This window comes from Barbus barbus (genome assembly GCF_936440315.1).
Source record: "Barbus barbus genome assembly, chromosome: 21".
Taxonomy (NCBI): Eukaryota; Metazoa; Chordata; class Actinopteri; order Cypriniformes; family Cyprinidae; genus Barbus; species Barbus barbus.
This window is the reverse complement of record NC_136749.1, coordinates 9783165-9809259: the sequence shown is the minus strand read 5'-3', so window position 1 is coordinate 9809259 and position 26095 is coordinate 9783165. Positions and strand designations below refer to the sequence as shown.

Here is a 26095-nt window from a genome sequence, read left to right as displayed (position 1 = left end):
CATATTACTGCCACAATCTTATTTTACTTGTTTTTTTCTTTCTTCTAATCATTTGCCCTCCTATTTTCTCTTTTCATTTTCTTTCTTCTCGCCTGTACGCTCATTCCGCTGCCTGGCACAATAAGAAACATTGATTTTGAATGAATGAGGTGTTTTGGAGGCTGGAAGAGACGAGCTTTCAGCAGAGGCCTATTTTACTTACAATCAGGCACGCAAGCCCTCAAAGTGCTTCCATATGCTCCTGCATAATGACATAGATTCAATATCTATACCTATATTGAACCAATATGCTTTATTTATAAAATCTCATACTTGTCTTGAATGAATCAAGAGGCTTTTGAGCAGCGCTCCCCAAATGAAGTATTACCAAGCACATCTCAACCTCACAGACCGTAAATACACTCAATCCAGAACCAGAATACCAGTCCGAAAACCTATTTCAACTCTAATGTCAGGAATTAAACTGAGAACAGCAAGGTATTGTTAATATTTAAGGCATTCAGTATAACCTTATATAGATTTTTTTTATTATTATGTATAATTTTGTTTAAAACATTCTGTTATTTTCATTTTTAGCCACTCACGATATATTACGAATAAAATGCATTGTATAATTAGTGGCTAGAATTATTAATGTTTATAATGGCATAGTTTTATTTAAAAATAAGTTGTTTTATATTGACTGTTTATCTATCAACCATCATAAATACTGCATATATAAAAAATGATTTCATATGGTTATTATATGGTTAACTAATTATTTTTTTGGTGTAATGAACATTTCACTACAAAAAAAAATTAAATAAATTAATTTATAAATTAATTTAAAAAATACAATTAAAGGAATATTTTTTATAAAAAATAATTGAAGAGCATGTGTGATATATAAAAATGCTTGTTATTGGAAAACTATTATGAAAAGAGCTTTTTTAGTTAGTTACTAAATACTGGCAATTCTAATCTTTCCAAATTGAAATAATCTTTCCATCTTGCCATATTTTCAGAGGCCAGATCTTGTCTTTGTTTATGAGTGAGTGACTGCCATTGTGTGCTAATAGCTACTTTAAATAGCACCAATTAGCCAGAAGTCTGAGATGTTCAATCACTCTGAGGCTATTAGCCTGTAATCAGGTGCTGTTCAGGACCCGACGTGCTCCGCTCGCTCGCTCCATCTCTCCCAGTCCATTTCTCTCTGCGGGGGGTCAAGAAAGCACGAGGAAAGGGAATGAAGCCTAAATGAAGACTAAATATTCATGGTGGAGCAGCACCAGTATTGCGTTTTTAGTCTTGTGAGGCAGTTTTAATGCAAAAGTGGACGATAACTGTTTAAATGACTGCTTTGCATATTTGTGAAATTACAAATTTTCTTTAAAATTGGGTCCTTAAAATGTAAGTCACTGATGCCTGAATATAATAGTGTATTTTTACAACCAGTCAAAAATTTAGACACACCTTGCGTAATATTTGTTATTACTGTTCTCTAGAATAATAGAAAAGTCATAAAACAATGCAATAACATTATAAATAACATGTTAAGATTACATATTTGCAAACTATGTTCACTCTTATCATGCTGGGATGCTTATTAAATGGTTTAAACAGCTTTTTTAAACAGTTCCAAGATCTGCTTCTCACCTGGCTGCTTGACTGCCTTTCCTTCATTATATTTTCTATTAAAAATAAATAAATAAATATTAATTTTAATCATTTTAATTTGTATATGAATACATTAATGTATTATATATATATATATATATATATATATATATATATATATATATATATATATATGCCTAATATATTTTTTATTTTAATATATTTTAAATGTTGAAAACAGTTGTGCTACTTAATATATTTGTGGAAGCAATAATAATTTTTTGTTCAAGATTCACTCATGGAGATATAGTTTAAAATAACAGCATTTGTTTGAAATAGTTTTTTGTAACATAATAAATGTATTTACTGTTACTTTTTCGCAGATAGATAGATAGATAGATAGATAGATAGATAGATAGATAGATAGATAGATAGATAGATAGATAGATAGATAGATAGATAGATAGATAGATAGAAAAAAACAACATCAACCCAATGAAGTGAAAAAAAAATATATATATATATATTTCTGGACAAACTGACCTGCTGTTTTTTCCAGTGATCCCTTTTATTATTGGATACAGTTTAAAATGGACAGATGCGCACACACGTGCATTTACCCACGCGCACGACACACAATGTCCTACTGTCTCACACCTGTTCAAACAATCCCGACTTTACAACAGCAGCCCAAGCTGCTTGTTTTGATAATAACTCTGTTGGCCGAAAACATTTCCAGACCACTGATCCTTGTTTGACTGCTGTTCTGTTGAATTTGACCAACGCTACACGGAGGCCTATTCTTATCAAACAAGATGTGATCATTTCCCACAGTCACCCTCTTCGCTGCTTAGAGCCAGACGAGGCGCCAGCAGAGAAAAACACCAAGGTGTACAATCAAACAAAGAGTGTAAAGCAGACTAACACACTTCTACACTATCCGGCTTGTTTATTGAAAATGATTATGGAAAGTAATATGAATGTGTGCGATGATGAAACTGATTACTGTTTAAGTAGGGGAAAAAAGACAGAAACCTTGTGCGGGTTTCTCGTAAAAAATATTCTTGGAATATTCATCTGTTTAATTGACTTAAATCCATATAGCTGGTTATAGACCAGATGATTGACAGCTGGTGGAGGTGTGGCTTATTCCACTGTGTATAATTGTTCTACACCTGGATGACATAAGCAGTATGCTGGCTTTGTATGTAGTAGCAACACACAGGTGCATTTTGTACCTGCTGGGAATGAGGGGCCCTCAGGAGCCTCTATTGGTGTGTTTGGTGGCAGCGGGTCACATCTTTTTTCACAATATTTCCCTGCCCTTTTTGAATTTCTCATTTCGGCGAGGCTGAAAATAGCTGAGAAGCACAAAACCTGAGAGGCGGTATCTACAGTATCCCACGGACATCTACGGGCTCCGTTGTTTTTAACCTTGAGAGGGATGGGGAGGGGTTTGCTAACTGTGCAAAAACGCTTGGGGTTTTCTTTTGTCAGAATTGATTTTACTATGCAAACAATGTTAGCAGAGATAAAATGTAGAATACCTGCAGAATCTGCATATTTGGTCCAACTTATTGTCTTATTGTTTTTCTGCATAATCTACTCTAAAATAGATCAGTCCATTAGGGGGCACAATCAGAAAAGAGACTGCAGGCTTAAGCATAAAACAGTCCACAGATAGGTAAACAATGAACAATGCAATAATAATAATAATAATAATAAAAATTGGTATCACTCGGTTTGGAATATCCCGAAAAAAAGATGAGCGGGTATTGTATCGAAATAAACCTGGTTTTCTGTTGTAGACAAATAGCCAGATCATTTTATCTCTAATATAATATCAGACAATGCATAATTATCTTTTGTATTTTTGTCACCGTGAGTGTCAATGTTTTCTAACTGTAAAAGGCTGCTGTAGTTCTTTCAAAGCAGTCTGATAATAATACAGGGCATGAAAAATGTCACAAATCTTTTTGTTTGCCAGGAACGTGAAAATGTCAGATGCAGGACAGCGAGTGAAGTGGAAATAAATGACAGTAATGTACATTTTTAATTCCCTCAAACACCATGTGTTTTATCCACTGTGGTTCTATAGAATTATAGAACGTGAAACTTTAAGTGCCTATGAATAGTTCACGGTTAAAACATACTAAGTATACAAATATTTAAAAATCTCTCAAATATACTGTTGAAAATGTTCAAGGTTTTGCTTCGGTGGACAAAAAAAAGCAAACTTGAATAGATACATATGAATTCGAAATTCAAATATTTTCAAAGCTCACACATACACACGTGTATTATAGGATTTGAGGTGTTTGGATTACAGGACAATATTCTGCACACGTTTATGAAATAATTTTTCACCTTAACGGAAAATCAAAAATTCCTCAAATGAGATTTAAAATATTGTGAAATTGTAGACAGCTTGCATTCGAGACAGGGCAGATGTGTTTGGAGAGGTTTTGAACAAACAAATGCCTCCTTGATTGATTGTTCAGTGAAGAATTCTCTCATTCATTTCAAAGAATTTATTCAGTGGATGAAAAGTATTATTCCATGCCTTTAGCAATTAACTACGTTTAATGGAAGAGTTTCTAAACATATTCACGCATCAGGAATGCAGTAACAGTTTATTGTTTTAGTAATTGTGCTCACAAAACTAATTTAACGTACAGAAAACCGAGCACGAGCAAATTAGTTTATGATGAGACCTTTATTAGCAGAACATCATGTAATCATTCACTACATTTATGTGAAAACACAATATTTACAGAACACAACAGTTTTGATAAAAAATATTTTAGAATAATTACAATCAGCTGGTTGAACATATATTCTCTTACACGTACATTTATAGAACATCCTTGTTATGTACAGTATTATTTAAGTCAACACTTAGTTCTTTACAATATTAAACAGCAGGGAAATCCCTGTTCAACACAAATCACCTAACAAAGATGTCAGATGTTTACATTTCCATTTTGATCCATAAAGCTTTACAGTCTGCTGTTTTTAGTCAAATTAGATGCAGGGTTTTTTATGTATATCTGAGGCGCCTTTAGTTTTGTTCCAATTGGAATTCCAGTGGATAGGGGGTGAGGGCTTTGGATTCTCTGTCCAAATTCAGCACTTCCCCCACTGAGAGAGAACAGAATGGGCACAGGAGAAATATGGCTGCTTCACTGCATCTTTGACAGCTGACGTTAAAATGTTTACATATTATGATTTAGTAGCTATTAGTTTTGGTGCTGCTCCCCTGCGATTGGGCCTGGTGTGTGTTGGATTCCCTGGTGAAGCTGGGCTTGGCTTTGGATGGGTTCAGTGCACACCTGTGAGAGAGGAATGAATAGAAGGGGTGTGTGAACTGTGTGCTCCAGACTGACTGGCGCCACCGACAAAACAGAGGGCATGCTTGATCAACAACCCAAAACAAACCAGGTCAAACAACAAGCACTAGTGCTATGCTAACCTCACGCGTATACGCGCTCCTACACACAGCTGCGGGCCAACCGCCTTGGACATTTCACTCTGTAGCTACTGTTTAACCCCCCTCTTAGCAAGACCGCCATAGAGTGGACAGTTATTGCACAACCTACAGCTGGGTTTGAGTGGCTGCCAGTGTCCGGGAGCCAGAGTTACAGTCCAGCCAGAGCGGAAAGCACAAGTAGACAGATTGTCACAAAAACCGCCATTCATACTAACAGGAATATTATGGTAATAACTTCTATCTATGTGTTTTTTACTGTCATGGCTCTATTAATAATAGCCATTACAGCTGCATGTACTGCCAGCTCTATTAGAAGTCTGTTACCCAATTATCCTGACAGTTCAGTCCTGTTCTTAGGCTGTGAATTCTGGGTAATGAAAAACATTTCTCTGGCTTCTTCCACTACTGCATGTGTTCAAGCTTGTTTGAAATAATCTTAATGCAGGCTGATTAACACACTTGGTGTGTTTTAATGTAGATGTTTTTTTTGCATTAAGATGATAATAGGTTTAGAAACAAAAATGAGACAGTATTTTGGCAGCAAAACTCTAAAATGTATATTTAATAGAATAGTATATTTAATTTGATTTGAAAATAGCAATCAAATAATTTGTTTGAATTAACAGCCATTTCATGCTTTGCAAATAAAAGAACGTGTGACACAGAATGTGATGGGAAATCATTTTAAAATGATTCGATTAATAATTAAAATCATTATTTGACTATGCATTAAAAACAAGACACATGCCTACACACAGAAGTGCTGAAGAACCGATCTAGGATTGGATGAATTATTATACGTAACCTTACATGAGGCACGGGATGAGTCCTTTGAGAATATTTTATATTGAGTTTAATTTACTCACCGGTGTGCAACATTTCAGCGACATAAAATTGAGTCTTCCTTATTGACACCCGTCGTCCTCTAAAAGCAAAGGAAACAGGTGCGTTCATTCTTACTGCGGCTAACGGTGAGGTGACATGAGGGCCACAATAACCATCAATAAGCTGTTGTACATGGAGTCATTTAAAATAATAATAATGATCATACAGGAGATAATATAGCTATAATAAATATGCACATACACAAACATATATATACAAAGGTTTAGATATATGCCTACATAGCTAAAAGATTATATTACAGTATATATCCAGGCTATATACAAGATTAGATCAATAAAATTGAACACTAAGACAATTCAAATGTTTTTACATTTTGGCAAAGAACAAGGAAACACAGGCCTCCAGCAGTCTGATGTACAGCATCATATTTGGTCTGGTGCAGTTAACAGAAACACGCACTATTGTCACTTCCGTGCGTAATGAGGCTACTGTGCACAGCCAGTATCACCACAGTTGTGTTAGTGAACGTTCACGAAGGTTTCTGGTCCTGCTTACCTGGTCTGTGTTGATTTGTGTGAGAGGGGTCCGTGTGGAGGCGGGTGGGCTCGTCTGTTTCAGGAGAGCCGGGCGCGTCTCCAACGCCAGCTGCAGGTCCAGGATATAGTCAATGACATGCTGGAGGATCTCCACTTTACTGACTTTCTTATCCTGCGGAATAGTGGGCACCAGGCGCTTGAGTCGGCTGTAGCAGTCGTTCATGTCGTACTGCAGACAGAAAAGATCCTCCTCTTCCATTTTGCATCGGCTGCGCTCCGACAAATAACGCAAAGAGAGCTGACTGCTGCCAGAAGAAACCTTATGAGGGCGAACCGGTGCGCTGGCCTTCATTGTAATAAACAAAAGCACAAAGAGCTAAACGAGAAGGGGGGAAAACAAACGTGCACGGGACGCAACAAGAGGTTTCGTTTAAAAACGCAATTTGGAGCACGCAAGAAAAGAAGCGCAGTTCTATCCTGACCACATCTCCTCTCTGAGTGGGAACGCACAGTGTAAAACAGCGGATGAGTTGAGGCTGGTCATATATAGAGGAAAAGGGGAGGCGCCACCCGCTCGAGCTTTGACAGTCCTGCGCGAGGAGAAACCGGTCAGTCACGAGCGCCCGTGATGATGGAGCAGAGCTGGGTGAAACGTGTGTGTGTGTGTGTGTGTTTAACCGCATGTGTGTTTCCGATACAGAAATAATGAAACATGTACAATATTTTCATTCGTTAATTATGAACAAAATCATTCCATTGTTAACCTACATTTTTAGCAAGTCAATAGCTATAATGTAAGTAGGCTAATTTATGCCTTGGAGATTTAAAAAAGCATAGCAGAGACCGGGGCAAGTTGCCACAGATATCTCAGAAGGCTAGCCTAACCCGTTTGGATTCAAAAGTCGAATTATGAAATTATTCAAACCCCTCTTAAATTAAAACTTTTAATGTTTGCTAGCTCAAGCACAATACTCACAATAAAACTTTATTATTTAAATAAGGGACAACTAGATAAAAAGGCAAATTTGAACTAAAAGTGGTAACACTTTACAAGAGGGTCCAATTAGTTAATATTAGGTAAGCATTAACTAATAATAACAGTGAGAAATACATTTGTTACAGTATTTATTAATCTTTGTTAACATTAGTTAATAAAAATACAACTGTTCATTCAAAGTTCAATAAATAATATTAGCAGATTCAACATTTGATTTTAATAATACGTTACTAAGAGGTCATGCTTTTCATTGTTAGTTCATGTTAACTAATGTAGTTATTTTTAACAAATGGAAAGTTATTGTAATGTCTTACCTTGAAAGTTTGAGCTGTGTTCTTGGGACAAGGGATTTTCATCAGGCTCATGCAGCTTTTATTGGGGCAAACTGTCATGTGTTTTATAACGTGACATTACAAAAAAAAAGTTTTATTTTGTATATGACCTTGTACACGGTTGCTTATTAATGAATTGTTTTGATGAATTTAATGATGTTTTCTCTTTAAGTTTAGCTGAAATCTTAGACTGTTTAATCACAGATTCCCTTGTGACAACTTACCCCATGTAGTGTGAAAACATGCAAAAATAAACCTATACTGAGAATATGAACCAAAAGAGCCCTGGTCCTCCCTGTATGAGAAAAGAAAAGAAAAAATATCAGTGCACACATGTGGATGCTTTGTGTCAACATGCCCTATATTGGGTCAGTTACCTATTGTAGGCCATTTAATAGCTTTTCAACAACAACAATAATAAAACAAAATAAGCAATAAACAATTTAAATATAGGCCTATATAAAAAACAATACAATATTCTTGTGACACTGTTCCTGTATAAAAACTATATTTCTAATTGAACATGAAGTAACGGCCTGTTGACGATTATTATAAAGTTGCCATACAAAATTTGTAATTTTAAAAACATCATCATGAACATGACTGGATATTTGGGATCTACATCAATAAAATAAATGCTCTAATTATGGTAGGAAAAGCCTGTTTCTAAAGCATTACTTATACAGAAAAGAATCAGTCTATATCCATTTGCAAACTTCTTATGAAGTGTTCAAAAACTTCATATGGCATTGAAAGAGCAGGATATTGTTTACCAGGCAAATACTTTTGAGTCCAGACACTCATTGATGATCAGTCACCTCAACAGCCAATGCTCATAGAGTCACGAACATTATCATATTCTTCTAGGCATCTTTCATTCAAGCATTCTCCAGAAGAGTTTTTTGATTATGAAACATGAATGAATTACTGTTTAGCTCATTTCATTCATTTTGTGTGCGAGCCTTGCCACAGTACAGACAACGTTCCCATAATCCTCCTGGTAGATTCATGGGTCTCGCACCACAGACAGACCGACGCCAGTCCCGTAATGTCCCTTATTCGCAGCGGTCCACCTTCAAATAGTCTCACATTCGTGGCAAGTTGCCAAGGTGATGGAAATGCCTCCCCTCTGGTGGCAACAAATTAGAATCCGCTTTGCCTTTCCTCTCACTTTGATGCATGGAATGGTGTAACGTTCTGCCTGGGTAGAATTTGTATGTGTGTGTGATATGTATTAGGTAATCATGAGTATTTGTCATGAAAAATTCCACTTGCTTTCTGCAGGTGGGTTGGCCAAACACCCTGCAGCTTAGCAGGTGCAAAGAGTTTGCAAATAACGCTATCCGTCATGTTCTGAAAAGGGGTCCTCAAAACGTAGCACTGGCGTCCTCCTTTGAAAACAAAACCACTTACGATGCATAAAGCCCTGCAATTAGCACATCACAACAAAAATCCTCACCGTTCTATTCTTGTTTAGTCAGAACTTGCATTGGTTGATAATACTTTATTTAAAAGGGAATGTGCAAGGCCATTACAGGAATGTTTACCACATCTCACATATAACTGATTATAAACCAAATGATAGACTAAGTATGAAAAGATGCATTTTATAATGCATAAAATTAAATATATAAATATTAATATTATTATACAAAATTATTCAATTATTCTAAATATAAATTAAATTATGACAATTTTTTAGTACTTTTTCTATAAGGGAATTATGTATATATATAATATTATATATTATACACACACACACACACACACACACACACAAATATTTAGTGCTTGTTAATTATAAAAAAAAGTCTGAAAAAATTTGTCATGCGGTGCATACAAAGATATTTTTTAAAATTAAAAGTCTTTTAAAATATCACATCATTTGTCCTTTTTATGACAAAGCAAGGTTAGTTCTGGTTGTAAAATGTCACTTGGTGCAACTCCCTAAAACATAATGATATTATAAATTAATAGAATATTTGTAAATAATAATAATAAAAACAAAACTGACATATTATTTTATTCAACATGCATTATTTAAATTTTTACTTAATGGTTACACCACTTTACATTTTTAATATATTTATCACTTGACAGTCATAAATTAAATGCTTTTTTGAAAATAATATAAACATTTTCAAATCCATATGAAACCAACATGAAAGTACATTCTTAGACATGGACACTAATATTTCACTGATCAAAATATGTTCATATTCTTGGTTCATATTCTCTTTAATATGATAATATTTTAGTTTGCTTATTAATCAGCCTATATTCTGTGATTTGTGTATTAGTTATGACTCCTGATGGTGTCCTATGGGGGTTGTGTCCATTCAGGTGAAGAGAACACACATCTCACCATCTCTTTTAAAGACAGCTCTTCAAAAGAGACAAGTGAATGAATCTTTGATGGTAACCTTTCCCAGAATACCTCTCTGTCTCTCTCTCTCTCTCTCACTTTCAATTTCATCCCCCAGGCAGCAGGATATACTGTAACGCCTGATGTCTGCAGGCACCGTTACAGAACTTATCAAATGTGACTTTTTATTCTTAACAAAATCTTGAAAATTAACCTCTTTGAATGGATAAATGTCAATTTTATTGGAAGACAACCAACCTTTGGGAGAAAATTTAACTCTTTTAAGGTGAAGTATGTAATTTTTTGATGTCAAAATGTAATACCATCTTAATATGCAAAGTCAACTATTTGTTTGAGTATCTTGACCATCCCAACCCAGCAACACTGGATCAACCAATGGTGTGAGTTAGGGGGCGGGTCTATGTGTTTGCCCAACCAATGGTAGATGGGAGTGAGATGTTATTTTCAGTGAATATTCATTTTGCTCTACTGCCACAGAAAGGCCAGTGAAACAATGCAAAGATCCCCTTATGAAAAGTAGTGAGCTTAATTGTGCTTAATTGTTATATATATATATATAATTGTAGCCTACTTATAGATTATATGTGACCGTGGACCACAATACCAGTCATAAGTATATTTGTCACGGGTATATTTGTAGCAATAGCCAACAATATGGCAAAATGGGTCAAAATTTTATGCCAATTAGTAAAGATCATGTTCCATGAAGATATTTAGTAAATTTCCTACCGCAAATATATAAAAAAATAATTTTTGATTAGTAATATGCATTGCTAAGAACTTAATTTGGAAAACTTTAAAGGTGATTTTCTCTATTTTGATTTTTTTTGCACCCTCAGATTCCAGATTTTTTTTTTTACATTTTTGGTCACCAACATTCTTCGAAATATCTTCTTATGTGTTCAGCAGAAGAAAGAAACTCATACAGGTCTGTAACAAGTGGAATGTTAGGAAATTAATTTTCAATTTGGGTGAACTACAGTGGCATGCGAAAGTTTGGGAACCCCTTGCAGAATCTGTGAAAATGTGGATAATTTTACCAAAATAAGAGAGATCATACAAAATGCATGTTATTTTTTTATTTAGTGCTGTCCTGAGTAAGATATTTTCCATAAAAGATGTTTACATATAGTCCACAAGACAAAAAAATAGCTGAAATTATTAAAATAACCACATTCAAAAGTTTGGGAACCCTTGGTTCTTAATACTGTGTGTGGTTACCTGGATGATCTACGACTGTTTTTTTGTTTTGTGATGGTTGTTCATGAGTCCCTTGTTTGTTCTGAACAGTTAAACTGAGCACTGTTCTTCAGAAAAATCCTCCAGGTCCTGCAGAATCTTCAGTTTTCCTGCATCTTTTGCATATTTTAACCCTTTCCAGCAGTAACTGTATGATTTTGAGATCCACCTTTTCAAGCTGAGGATGATTGAGGGACTCAAACACAACAATAAAAAAAGGTTCAAACATTCACTGATGTTCTTGAAGGAAACACGATGCATTAAGAGCCGGGGGGTGAAAACTTTTGAACAGGATGAAGATGTCCAAATTTTTCTTATTTTGTTGAAATATCATATTTTTCCATTTAGTACTGCCCTTCTGACGCGACAGAAGATACTTGCATGTTTCCTGGAAGACAAATGAAGTACAATTTACCTTGAGCTTCAAATTCAAAAAGTTTTCACCCCCGGCTCTTAATGCATCGTGTTTCCTTCAGGAACATCAGTGAATGTTTGAACCTTTTTTAATTGTTGTGTTTGAGTCCCTCAATCATCCTCAGCGTGAAAAGGTGGAAATCAAAATCATACAGTTACTGCTGGAAAGGGTTCAAATATGCAAAAGATGCTGGAAAACTGAAGAATCTGCAGGACATGGAGGATTTTTCTGAAGAACAGTGCTCAGTTGAACTGTTCAGAACAAACAAGGGACTCATGAACAACCATCACAAAACAAAAAAACAGTTGTAGATCATCAAGGTAACCACACACAGTATTAAGAACCAAGGGTTCCCAAACTTTTGAATGTGGTTATTATAATAATTTCAGCTATTTTTTTGTCTTGTGGACTATATGTAAACATCTTTCATGGAAAATATCTTACTCAGGACAGCACTAAATAAAAAAATAACATGCATTTTGTATGATCTCTCTTATTTTGGTAAAATTATCCACATTTTCACAGATTCTGCAAGGGGTTCCCAAACTTTCGATCCCCACTGTATCCCTTTAAATGTACTTAAATAGAGTACATTTTCATGATTATGTTTCTTAATACACTAAAAAAATGAAATTTTTTATAATCTCAAATTAAAAGTTTTGCTTTAAAGTACATTCTAAATCATTGTTTTAATAATCATTTGTCATAATTTAAAGTACATTAGGTAAATAACTAATGTGAACAAATTAGTAATAAATCCTTTTCAGTACATTCAGCAGTACACTTTAACCATATTTCAAATAATTTATTATGAAATTACATATAAAGATGTACTGAAGCACTATAAGTTCAGCTAATTGCCTTTAAACTGTAATACATTTAATATATTTGAAGTTAAACATGCAATTAAGTGTCTGAAAACAAATCTAAAAAATAAAATAAATTAAAGTATATCATTTAAAGTGTACTACTTCTTTTTCACAAAGGTTAGAACCTGTTATAGATACAGATGCAGTGACAGATCGTTCACTGAAATAAACACTAAAAAGAGAGAAAGGTATTCAAGTAAATTGTGGCCAAATTTATGCTGACCTCAAGATTAGTCCTAACAAATCTCTCACGCAAAGGACAAATAACCAGATTTTTTTTAATCACAATGCTAAGACATGTTTAAGCAGATGCTGTTTTCACTTCTGTAAACTGTTCCTTATTCCAGACAGCTAGAAGGATGCAGGCATAAAAATTGTTGCTTAGTCTGCATGATCATTGTGGATCAGTGTTGTACCTTGTTGTTGTGTTACAGCTAAACTCCATATCCAGACTAAACAAACCATCATAATGTTCAATATAAGCCTTAGTAATTTTGTATGTACTTCAATTAAATTTGAGCAGCGATGCAAACTGTTGTCATTGTGATGGGCGGTTGCTGTTTTCTGTCTATCATTGTTGCCGATGGCGTTTATTTAGTGGGTCTGACTGTACAGACAACAGCTCTCATCTTCATTTACACAGGCGCCACAGTATTTACAGAGAGACCTGTGCAAGCATTTAAACATGCTCTCGCACTTCCACATATAGACACATACGTCTGCAAATAAACACTCCACCTTCTTTGTACGTTTCTTGCCATGGCTTTGGAATTATAGCACATTATGCAAGTCTATCATAGACTCAGACAGTCTAAGCTGGGGTTATGCGATCCTGGATGCAGCGATGCAGAAATGATAGCTCCTTGCTTTCCAAACATTAGACTGCTTCTGAAGATGGGCGGGTTTGCACACATAAACCCACATGCATAAACATACAGACATAAACACACCCACACACCTGCACAATAAATAAAGATTCATCTGCAACGAGTACACTGGAAACTTGAGGTGAGTTAAAGGAATGCTTCTGCTAAAAATTAAAATTCTGTCATTTATACACCTTCATGGCTGTAAATGTATTACATATGACTCATGCATTTCCTAAGTATTCTGAAGCAATAGATTTAAATATAATTTTAAGTCATCATTCTTTCATTTTCACCATTCTTTACTTGCAGTGAGCTTCTACCCTTTCTGGCTGGATCGCTGAGATCTGGATGAGTCCAGTTTGTGAATGAATCATTTAGGCTTAGGCTATATGTTTTTGAATGAAGTAGATCACTGATGTCAAGATTTTCAGTTACTACTGAAAATTTCTTTTTGTTAATAGATCAGTTTTTATGCTCTTTTTGAATTTGAATGCATCCGCCCCTAAATGGAAGAAATCAACAAATTCTCCCTTTCGAGTTCAGCTAAAGAAACAAAGTCATACAGGTTTGGAACAGCATGAGAATGAGTAAAAGATTATACTTTTAACTCCCCAAAATGCTGCTTATTATTTAGCTACACATACTTTATTTCTAGAAGACCAGCACAGAAAACAGGTCCCATTTGTTATTTTATGCAATTCTCTTTCCCTCCAGCTTGTGATAAATTATGTTCACAGCTTGATGATTTCAATCTGGTAATTTTTCCATCTGTTTTAGCTTTGTGGAAATGAACACATTACTCTTTTGTGTAAGTAAATGCTTACTTACACATTTGTTTTTCAAGAAGCTGCACCTTCAAGAGAATATCTTGGCCGTTTTGTCTAAACTGAGTATAAGATGTGGCATGAAGATCAAGTCTTGTAGACTAAACCGTACCATCAATGTTGAGGTTGACTATTGAGAAGTTCCTGAGAAGCGTTAGTAGAAGAACAGACCAAAGTGTCTGGAGATCTTACACTTCATATCAACTCCTGGGTCACTAGCCAAAACTTAGTCTCAGATCTGCCTTAAGGATCACTAACAGCAGTGAAAAATCAATGCTAAATGGAAATAATAACATGCAAACAACCATACAATTTTACCATATGAAGTAGAATATAATTTGGACATCAAAATAAATAGGCTTATAAAACTCAAAAAAATATTTCTAGTCCTCGAATTTGATTGGTTGAACAGTGTTCAGATCTGATGCACAGTCTAATGTAACTGGGACTTTTCACTGTTTATATCAGTCTGTTCCTCCTTTATAAAAATAACTGGTATTCCTTGTGGGATGTAAAAAAATTTCTTCCGTTTCCGAAATGAGGCAGCCTTGATAAAAGAGGGTGCAGCCTTTGAAATGAGACACAGCAAGTGACTGCTTTAATGAATGAGTTACTGAATCATTTGCTTAACCAGTTTGTGCACTCCACTACCCTGTTTTGCCCAGAGACGTTAAATTCTGCTGTGGCTTTGTGTGGAACCATACTGTGTCTAAAATGTTTATTGAACTGTTGTATAAATGCATTATCACACCTGTGCTTTTAGTCTGAACAGTACTGTTGTTTGTGTGATATTACTTGTGAGAGACTCTTCCTGTCACACCATCACCCAGTTTGGACTTTGTTTGCCTGCTTTGTTTTGTTCTTTGACATAATTTCTGTCTCCCCTTTGATTACGTTAGTTAGTTCACCTGTGTTTTATTAATTATCCTCATTTGCCAGTGTATTTAAGTTCCTGTCTGCTCAGTTTTAGTTTGTTTGGTCTTGTCAATGCATACGTGTGCCACGAGCCTTCCTGTGTATGGAATTACCTTTACCGTTAGCCTTCTTTTTCGTCTTCATGCCTGTTCATCTACACAGTAAATGTGACACTTCCCATATAATTTGTTGTATGTGCAATCAAACTGCATTGAGCATATGAGCATTTTGGTAAATATCATCTTTCTTATAACATTTACTCTGGAATGTTCTGCTGTAATTGACAAAGCTGCTTGTTAAACTTTTTATTTCTGAAACTAGGTTTCAATATATTAAATTAACCACAATTATTTTTGTGATTCCATAATTTTATGAACTGTATGTTCAGTTTTCACAGGAATCGGCTTACACCTTGATTTTATGTCAGTTTTCATTTATACAATTTGAAGTCATCCTGTGGGTCCTTAGAAGTTTTCGAGGCCCTCTAGTGGGCACTGGCTCCCCGGGTGAGGAACACTGCTCTATAACCATGACCAAAACAGCAAAGTAGGAGGATATGTGACAAAAATGATATTAAATGTTTATGCCAATCACAATTTTTTTTTTTTTGTCTGACAAAACCATGAAAATAAAAAACTGAAATGCAAAAAAAATTGAAAAAAAGAAAATATAAAATGTCAAAATCGGTTTGTCTAAAAAATCCCTTCACTTTTCCTTCTCCCTTCTTTTCAATTACTTTCTTTTACTGAAACTAACCATTTTCTACCAAGGAATCAGTATCCTAAGAGAACATGTTACCCTCTCAAAGAATTAATAGCTCTCAATGATCTTGCCATCTGCTAGCAAAGGCTCATACCTACAAACTGGTTAGAGAGAGTGAGAATGGCCATTAGTTAAAGAGAGCTCTTTCTCATATAGTTTTGTGCGTCCTGTGGTCTGAAAGAGCAGGGCCCTCACTAAAGGCCACCATCTGCTGTTTTTTTCTTTTGAGCAACCCCTGAGGGCTGCTGACAGCCTCTTCCCATCTCTGATCCCAATCCTAACACCACTGCTGCGCAGAATGGAATGCTCGGCTAAGAGTGTGGAGTGTGGGAGAGTGTGTCTATATGAACATCAGCCATTTAGTTGAATATCATTGTTTTCAGGAATTCCAGTCATATCTCCTATGTCTCCAGTCATTCTCTTTCCCTCTCATTGATTTTCCTCACCTCTTGTCCCCAGTTTTAACACACACACACACACACACACACGCACACATACAGATCCACACGCCTTCTCCCTTTCTCAGAGTTTGTGAAGGAATGTGTTTTTAAGGGAACAAAACAGCTCACTTGTGGGAATGGTGCAGGATTAGTACTGTGGGTTGTAATGAGTGAGAGGCCAAAGCCTGATCCCTACTCATTAACTCATCTTTTCACCCTCATCCCCCCATCCACACTCTTTCATCTGATTTCCTTTTTAATCCCTTCATTCATCCAAATTATCCTTCGGTGTTCAGAGATCGCTCCTGTTCTCTTGGGCTGAGAAACGGTCATGTGCTAAATCAATATTTGTGGTTTTGTCAGTGGACAAGTTGTCTTTTTGGTTTACATTAAACTTTCCAGACCGGTCTAGCTTTGAAAGTTGTAATAAAAAACCTGCAGGAACTTAAAAGTAATGAGGGTAATTCCAGGTGTTGAAGAATGATGTAAAATGCTTCCAAAAATGTGTAAATTTTAAGCTGGCAGCAATCTTCCGGATCCCTCTTGTGCCATCAGCGTGTGTGACATCTGATAAATATTTTTCTCGGCTTTTGTAAGATAACATGGAACAAGAAAAGTAATTATAACAGGATAAAGTGGAAAAAAACCCCAGCCCAGGCTCATTGGAAAAACATGGATTTAGTGACATTTCTGCAATAGTTCTTAAATTGCTTCTTGAACACTTTATGACACTTTTAAAGTAAAATGTCTAATGAGTGGCACTAAAAGCATGTTCAGTTTTATTCTAAACAGATGAATGTGAATCTGGCAATGTTTTCTAACTTCGGTTGTTGTACATATTAATTCATAAATTAAACAGAACTAGAGTACTGCTAAAAGCCTGTTCAGTTTTATTGTAAACAGATGAATGTTAATTATGTTATTAAAATGTTTTATTATATTGGTTGTTGTATGTATGTGGCAGTTCAGAAATGAAATGTCTGATGAGTGATGCTAAAAGTTTAATGCTAGCGCATTTGAAAATAATGTACCACCTACACTTAAAAAAAAACACACCACACACCCAACCGCAGCATTTTAGTTTCCTTATTTGCATCTCTGAGCTCGTGTTTCATGAGAATTGCATCAAAATGTTCTAAATGGCAAATGCAGTACTATACCAGGTGAGTAACCGAGCAAGTTTACTTTGTGAGAAAAGCCATACGTAGAGTTGGTTATGTATGCAAACGGCAAAATGTCTTAGTTTATAAATCGTGTACTATTGTTAAAGTGTTTTGAGGTCATAACACTGTTTTGTGTTGAGCCCTAAAATAAGTATTTATTAATCAATAATCTGCACCTGTTATCGTAAATTGTTGTCAAAAAGTGATTGTGAATGAGATACAGGTAGTTTTAAAAAAATGTAGGTAGAGGGATGTTTTTTCCAATGAGCCTAATGTCATTTCTGAATTCAGACACATCTGTTTATTAAATACATACACCATAGAAACAGACTAAGCATTTTTCCTAGATTATAGTGAAATATATTCTTCTCTTTGTAGAGAGGACGGATGACACAGATGGTTGGATTCTGAGGCACATTTTCTTCATAGTGCCTTTTTAAAAGCCTTTTTCTTGGCTAATATTTAGCTCCTTCAAATGCTAATGACTTGGTTCACTTCTCCAAGGTTAGCATAACAATTATGGGAATGCTTTAGATGTGGGACATTTGTTTATGAGTTGAAAGGGGCGTGTAGAAGCCTTGAGCACAGGGGTCCGAGCTATTCACTTCCCCTCTCTGAACCTCGAGTCAATTTCAAGGTACAAAGCTGCACAGTTATTACAATTAGCAAGCTAATTTTCATGTGGTGCTATTTGCACTAAAATTTGGGGCAAACGAAGGATGAAAATATCAGGCGTATTAGATTTTAATTAGATTTTATTAGTTTTATGCAATCATGCCTCATTTATAAAAAATGTTGTATGTCATAAATCTATATTTCAGTGACATTAACCAAAGAAATACAACAAATAAGTTCCAGCAAGTACAGACTGCACTGAACATGCAAACGAGTTATGTAAGAAAAAAATATTTTTTGAAGTTATAAAATATATTTAGACAATATACACTTCATCATTTGTGATAATAAATGTAATATTATTGAATTTCACCCTCTAGAGAGTTCTATATTTCATTTAAATCCTGAAAGGAATAATCATGTTAATGTTCTAATTTCATGGACTAGATCAAAGTTGCCTGTAAAAAAGAGACATTAAATTGAATGTGGGCCCAACAGTTTCACCTCATTAACCAAAGTTATGAAGTATTACAGATAGCCAGTACAACATCAAACACACCAAATGGGATATGACTACACAAGCCACCTCATACTGAGCCAGTAAGATTAATAAATCTCTTCCTCCTCTGAATCTTTCTTCTTAACTGAATATAGGTAAATATTGACAGAAAGTAAAATCTGTCTATCTATCTATCTGATTTTCAGTTATGTTTATTTTCAGTATCAATTTTTTTGTTTGTTGATCTCGTCTAAAATTTGAGGAGATGAAATCAATGGGGTGTTTTCTCAAGAGAAAAATCTGAGAAGCAGGTGACAGGGCCAATAGTCTCAATTTTCTTTTAAAATTACTATAAAAATTAATGTCATTGTTGTCTAGGAGAAACAATTGAGATATTAAAGAAACTCATTTGTGGCTTTTCTTTCCTACAGGGAGGTTCAACGAATGCGATGTGTAGCTAGAAATACATAAAAAAAAAACATAAAAAAAAAAAAAAAAAGCAGTCACAAAAACTCCCAGTGTGCCTCGCTCTAAAATATACCACTATTCCTCCAAGGCTTTTCCATGCATTATTCACCTGTTCTGTTGCCAAGAGAGTGCTCAGGGGAATCGTTTAGACCTCATTGCAATATTTATGCGGATCTCTGTATTGCTTTACTTCCAACCTTATTAAACTCCATAATTTTCTCAGGAGGGTCTTCCACACCAGAGCTTCTCTGCCAAAAATATTCATAAATATGCCTAATAAACAAATTAGCATATTCATAGTAAGTGCTTATGACAGTCACTCTGGGTTTATATCATACACGAATTGAATTTTTAGGTTTCTTTGAATTTTATGGGCTCTAAAATTAATAATCATAATAGTTTGCAACACTAGTCCCTTGTATTTTATTAAACAGCCATGTTTTGCAATTTAATTGCATTTTAAAGCATATATATTCAAAGAACACCATAGTTTGTTGATATTTAATCTTTGCAAGTTAGAGCTTTTTAAACTGAGACAAAAAGGTTTTGTTTTAAACTAAATGCATGAATGAGTTTGTCAGACGAATGAAGAGACTGAAGTGTAACTTGATTTGATGTGTTCATGCGATTCCAAAAGGCAAATATATGAATCAAGCTAAATCAAACTCCTTGCACCCTTACAAAGTGCTTGAAGGTCACCCAGGCATATTCTGTATTTCCACACCTTGCAGCAGAGTCAGAGGTTGTTTTGCTGAGAGATAGCGGAGCATATGGCACTGTGGCATTAGTTAAAATTTGCGTTGTTCTTCAACCCAGAACATTCTTGAAGCTGTGGTCACAGACAGTGGCTTCTGCAGTTTCTATACATTAGTGAAGGTCCGCTATCTCAGGCTTATCACCGCACATCTGTTTCAGTTCTTGTCCTCTATAGAAACAGAGAGATCACAGAGTGGAGAAATGGCATCGCACTGTTCTTGTCATCATTTGCTGAATGTCAAGCATTAGATGACCATCTGTGCATTCCAGGAGGTATGCTGAGGCAGGTGAAGCGATCTCTCTGCACTCAAAAAAATGATTATCCAACACTGTTCAGTTTATTTTAAAAAATAATTTTCATTTAACACCAATATGTTAAGTTTCCCATTTATACAATTGCATTGTGTTAAACTGACTTGAAACAGTTACGTTTTGGCTCAACTCAATATTTTCATTTTGAAATAACAAATGATTTTACTTGTGTAACTAGGAAGTGGATTTCCCCTCCCCATCATGCTTTGCACAGGGCTGGATAAGCAGAGTAAATCTTGAAATAAAATGTTATTTTAGGCATTTTTTTATTCAGATGATAAAATTGGGAGACTTGTTAATGTTTAATGCTCTTTTATGTTTGTATTTAAAAGAGTTTCTGGTATGTTATTGCTTTGAGGGGTTACCATTGTAGTAAAGTGTAGAGCATGTGCTTGAGTGGAGGACCTCCTAACATGAAGCAAAGTTGTTTTAATAATAAAAAAAACAACTATGGGCATGCCATGGATGAAACAATACCAGCTTATGCTAATGCCTAAAGTTAAGTAAATCCAACAAATCTTTCTTTCTTTTTTTTTGAGTGTAGAAGGATGTCTGCCTGATAATTTATTTTCCAGTTAAACGTTTTAGTTTGAGTTCAACAAGAATAAAAAAAATAAAATAAAAAAAATCACTTCAATGTATCAATTTCATTTAAACTATATTTGATAAAATTGAGTTGGCCCAACTCAATTACATTTCATCGCATTAATTAGTTTTTTATGAGTTGGGGCTACACATATTTATTGGATGGAAATCCTGCCCTCAATTAAATTGAGTTCATAGAATGAATAATTTTTTTGAGTGTGTGTGTGCACATACGTAGCAATAGTTTGGGAATAAATTTGCTCAGAAGAGAGTTAAATCAGGAAAAAAACGATTTGGGGACATTCTAAAACATGTTCATTTTGAACAACTGCATACATATATATATATATATATATATATATATATATATATATATATATATATATATATATATATATATATATATATATATACGGTGGCCGAGAGAGCTCAACACGCTGCAAGTAGAAAAAACAAAACACCAGCAAATAGAAAAAGCACCAGAAAATCAAGAAAACATTTTCATCAGTTTGACAGCAGGTGCTGCAAATGCTCACAACACAACCAAATAAAGACATTTATTTGCAGCGCATTTCTTTGTTTGGTTGTGCTTTGAGCATTTGTAGCATGCGTGTTGTCGAATTGATGAAGTTGTTTTCTTAATTTACAGGTGTTTTTTTTTCTATTTGTAGTGCGTTTCTTTGTTTGATTGTGTTGTGAGCATTTGCAGCACGCAGGCACGTTCATTGCTTTTAGTTCTAAAGAAAACAACTTCATCAATTTGACAACACAAATTTCAGTGAGTGAAGAACAAATTTATACTCAAGTACGTTATGTATATGTTAGCATCTCTGATGGACAGCATGTTGTAGACTATAATTCTCGTAAATGCTACCATATATTGTGCATGTTCATTTTTTTCAGACATTGATGTCCTGATATCCAAATGATGTGGATTTGAAAACAGATGTTAGGTAATAATTATTTAGTTCTTAGCCAGTGGAGACACTAATGCCCATTAGTGTGTTATTTCATTGCTTTTAGTTCTAATATTCCGACCTACAGCCAGCCTAAGTTTCTGACGGACATGATAAAGTTTGATTTTAGTATTATAAAATTTAATGGAAGGCTTTTTGTGTTCATTATGCTTAGTTTGATACTTATAAATGAAGTTTCATGGCTTAAAAGGGACCTATTATGCAAAATTCACTTTTATATGTTGTTTGAACATAAATGTGTGTTGGCAGTTTGTTTACACAAACACCCTATAATAATAAAAATCCACCCGTTCTTTTTAATACCGATAATTCATACGCAGTGTCTCTGAACAAGCCATTTGCAGAAACTGTAAAATGTGATGTCACATTTTACACGCCCCGCCCATGACTGTTGACAGACACTGTTGTATTTAGCAGAGACCCGACCCTGAGTGAGCCACACACAATCCACCATGTTTATCTTCATGCAAGAGCATTTAAAAGCAGCATTCAAGTATGAAATGTCTTATTATTAGAGCTACATAAATGATTAATTCAAGAGCAGTGATTGATTTTCTGTTTTTAGTTTATTGTTTGGGTCATATTAACAGCATATAGACAGCAGTATAGATACTGTATATTACACTGCTGCCACTTAATACACAGATGTAATATAAACATGCAATTTCTTTCTGGCTGTTTGTTTACCTTCACAGACATAACCGACTATGTTTTTGTAACTTCTGTGTGTTTTTAACAAACTTGTGTGTATTTAACTGTTTAAGTGCAATAAGACATGAAAGAGAACTTAGTTTAGTACTCACATGCCATGTGACTGCCACTTTCTGTGCATTGGTTTCAGATGTGTTCGCGCAGAAAACCATATATTAGCATGGTATAAAACACATGATTTCAGTGCGATAGGCACGAAAATCAAAACCAAACAGATGTTTTTTAGCAGAGTATTCGAGGAACAAGCTGTAAAGGCTCAGCCCTATTCTGGAAAAGGGGGCGGGGAGCAGCATCTCATTTGTATTTAAAGAGACAATCACGAAAACGGCGTGTTTTTGCTTCTACTCAATATAGGCATGTTCAAAATGACATAAAAAAATTATCTGTGAGGTAATTTGAACTGAAACTTCACAGACACATTCTGAGGACACCTGAGACTTATACAACCCGAATTCCAGAAATGTTGGGACGTTTTTTAAATTTGAATAAAATGAAAACTTTCGAAGACTTTCAAATCACATGAGCCAAAATTTGATTCACAATAGAACATAATATAATACAATAACATAACATATTACAATAATTCGGGTTGCATTCCATATTGTAAAAAGGGGCATAATTGGTGCCCTTTAAATACATGTTACTCAGAGACTGACATGTTTGGTTAGTCAAAAATGTTTAATTCAGTTGTCACAAATTCATTGACTTTTGAAAATCAAATAGATTTTGTTTAACCAGGTAAGGAGTGGTTTTGCTGAAAAATTTGTTTTTATAATCTCTTTTAACAAAAACCTTTTGAAAATTAAAATGCAGATCCATTATTACCCCTTAGTTGTTTTGCTGAAAGATTACATACGGTATTGAGGCATTGTGTAAATTATAATTTATATTGTATTAAATTGTGTGTGTGTGTGTGTGTGCGTACTTTTTTATGCTACATTGAGGGGACCAAATTTCCCCACAAGGATAGTAAAACCTGACATTTTTGACATTGTGGGGGCAGGCCTGCGGTCCCAACGGGGGATTTTTATTTTTTTTTAAATAGTAAATGATGTTTATCTGAAAGTGTAACAATGCAAACAGGTTTTCTGTAAGGGGTAGGTTTAGGGTTGGGTTAGGAGATAGAAAATATTGTTTGGTCAGTATAAAAGTAACAGAAGTCTATTGAAAGTCCCCACAATTCACAGAAACAAACGTGTGTGTGCGTGTGCCCATCCTCCTACATCCACTGAGACACTGTTCCTGAACCCTGGGGCTTTTGTGCACCTAGATCACTCTCATCACTGGGTTCCCATGGGGACCACAAAACCCCTGTTGTCACAGTACCCGTGTCCCTCTGCAACTCAGCCAGGCAGCCGGCTTGATAAGGGAGTGAGGCACGGAGGGATGGATGGGAGGATTAAGTGTTCTTTTCCAGGATAAGAACCTGTCTGATTGAGGCTTCACTCCAGGAGTGGGTTTGATCTTTCCACCCATATCCCCTCATCTATTTTCTCATTCCCTCCATCCCTATTGTGATATCCCTTTCCCCTTCTTCCACTCACCCTACTGAACTATAATCCAATGTGACATACTTACAGATGGTCTGTCAATGGCAGCACCAGTGGTTGCTCAGCATCAGGGGGCCCCTCGCCTGGCCGCCATTCTGGATCTGTGGAACCAGGGGGCCTCATCGAGCATATGCTTTGATGCTATAGAAATTAGACATTTATATGTAGTAAGTTGGGGGTTGCTAACAGTCAAGAGGTTGTATGTATCGAAGAGACATATTTGTAATGACAGGTCATTGAGAGTGAGGAGGAGCAGATGAGTCTTCATACCCTTGAGAGAAGAAACCAGGAAAAAAAATACTTTCATCACATCACTAGCTGGTTGAAAAACAATACTGCAGAATTTTGCTATTATAATGTGTAAGCTAGCAGCAAAACATATTTAAAAATTATTCAAATTATTCATACCGCACACAAAAACACAACATACAGGTAAATGAAGTGAAGTTGTGAGATTTACTGGCAGTGTTTCTGCACATAACAGAAATGTAGCTTGTTCACGAATAAAATAAAGTGATTGTTTGGTTACCACATTGAATATTGTGTTAATTATAAAATGCTGTGGCAAGGAATATTTATTTATTTAGTAGTATTAATAATAGCGGTGGAAGTAGTAATATTATTAAAACTTTAATAGAATTATAATTGTATTTAATCTAATCATAATCAAGATTCACATATATTAGTGCATATATATTACTACATAACTACATAATACACATATATTACTACATAATAGTTTATTTGCACAAAACAGAACCTCAAACTCAAAGTTAAGAGTATCAACAGTATAAATAATCTGAATTGGTCACACTTTATTTGAAGGTCTAATTCTTGCTATTAACAAACCATTAACTATGACTTTTGCCTCAATAAACTCCTAATTTGCTGCTTTTGAGTAGTAAGAAAGTTAGTTGTTAAGTTTAGGTATTGGGTAGGATTAGGATGTAGAATATGGTCATGCAGAATATGTGCTTTATAAGTACTAATAAACAGCCAAAATGTTAATAACAGGCATGTTAGTTAATAGTGAGAATTGGTCCCTATACTCAAGTGTTGCTGTATACTTTGTGGATTGCAGACTGGGAGAGTAAAGACTGAAATTATATGTTATTTTATGTGTTTTATAATAAAATGTGTGTTTAATGTTAAATTATGTTGGAGATTTAGAGGATTTTCTGTTGAGTGTTTGAGATTTTGTGGTTACCTTGTGCTAAAGAGTAGAGCTTGTGCTTAGTTTGTACAGTAGGCAGATGCAGGATAAAAAAAACACTGTATGGAGATTCAGTCAGCAATAGTGTGGAAATGTTTTCTTAATTTAATTAACCCTTGTGTGAAATTTTTCAGTTTTGTTTTTTTGATAATTTTGCCTGTGTTATTGGCAGCTGCATACATTTTCACCCCCATTTCCTTTAATAAATCTATTTTTCTCTAGGTACAAAAAAATGGTTCCTCTCAGGACCTTTTGGGAAAAATGTCCCCATTGAAACCCATTGAAACTGCTATTTTTAATCCCAGTGCCGTTTAAATGTAAAAATATGCAATTTTTGTTTATAGGCTTTCATTCTGTTGGTCAAGGCTTTAAAATGTATTCATTTTTTCTACTATTTTTTACCAGATGATGCCATTTTTTCAGGTTTGGTCTATAAATCAAATACTCGATTTATTCCTGTTTTCTGCTTCTGCATATTATAGAGCCATTTGGATAAATATTGCAGCTATAATTGTGTGGGTGTTTTGGAATGGTTGTCGGAGTGTGGTTTGTATGTGTGTCATAAAAAAATTGTGTGTGTGTGTGCTTGTAATATTTGAGAGAGAGAAACTCTACTGCAAATCACAAATCCAACAACTGTGTGCACCAGTGGAGTTTTGCTGGCATCGAATGGGGAAAATTTGGTACGGCAAGCAAACAAAATCTTACTGAAAGCTCATTTTTTGAGATA

The 26095-nt window shown here is 35.0% G+C and overlaps 1 protein-coding gene across 1 annotated transcript; it reads right to left on the bottom strand.

Moving 5' to 3' along the window:
• Nucleotides 1-4114: 4114 nt before the first annotated feature.
• Nucleotides 4115-7106, bottom strand: LOC306886863 (DNA-binding protein inhibitor ID-4-like). Its single transcript, XM_079444197.1, has 3 exons — nt 6488-7106; nt 5953-6011; nt 4115-4928 (listed from the first exon to the last, which is right to left on the bottom strand). The coding sequence occupies exons 1-2, from the start codon at nt 6818-6820 to the stop codon at nt 5967-5969; spliced, it is 378 nt and encodes a 125-aa protein (XP_079300323.1). The 5' UTR covers nt 6821-7106; the 3' UTR covers nt 4115-4928; nt 5953-5966.
• Nucleotides 7107-26095: the final 18989 nt, after the last annotated feature.

Coding starts and splice junctions, on each gene's coding strand:
- LOC306886863 (XM_079444197.1), bottom strand. CDS start 6,820: ATGAAGGCCAGCGCACCGGTTCGCCCTCATAAGGTTTCTTCTGGCAGC. Junction 6,012..6,487: donor CACAAATCAACACAGACCAG/GTAAGCAGGACC, acceptor CTTTGCTTTTAG/AGGACGACGGGTGTCAATAA.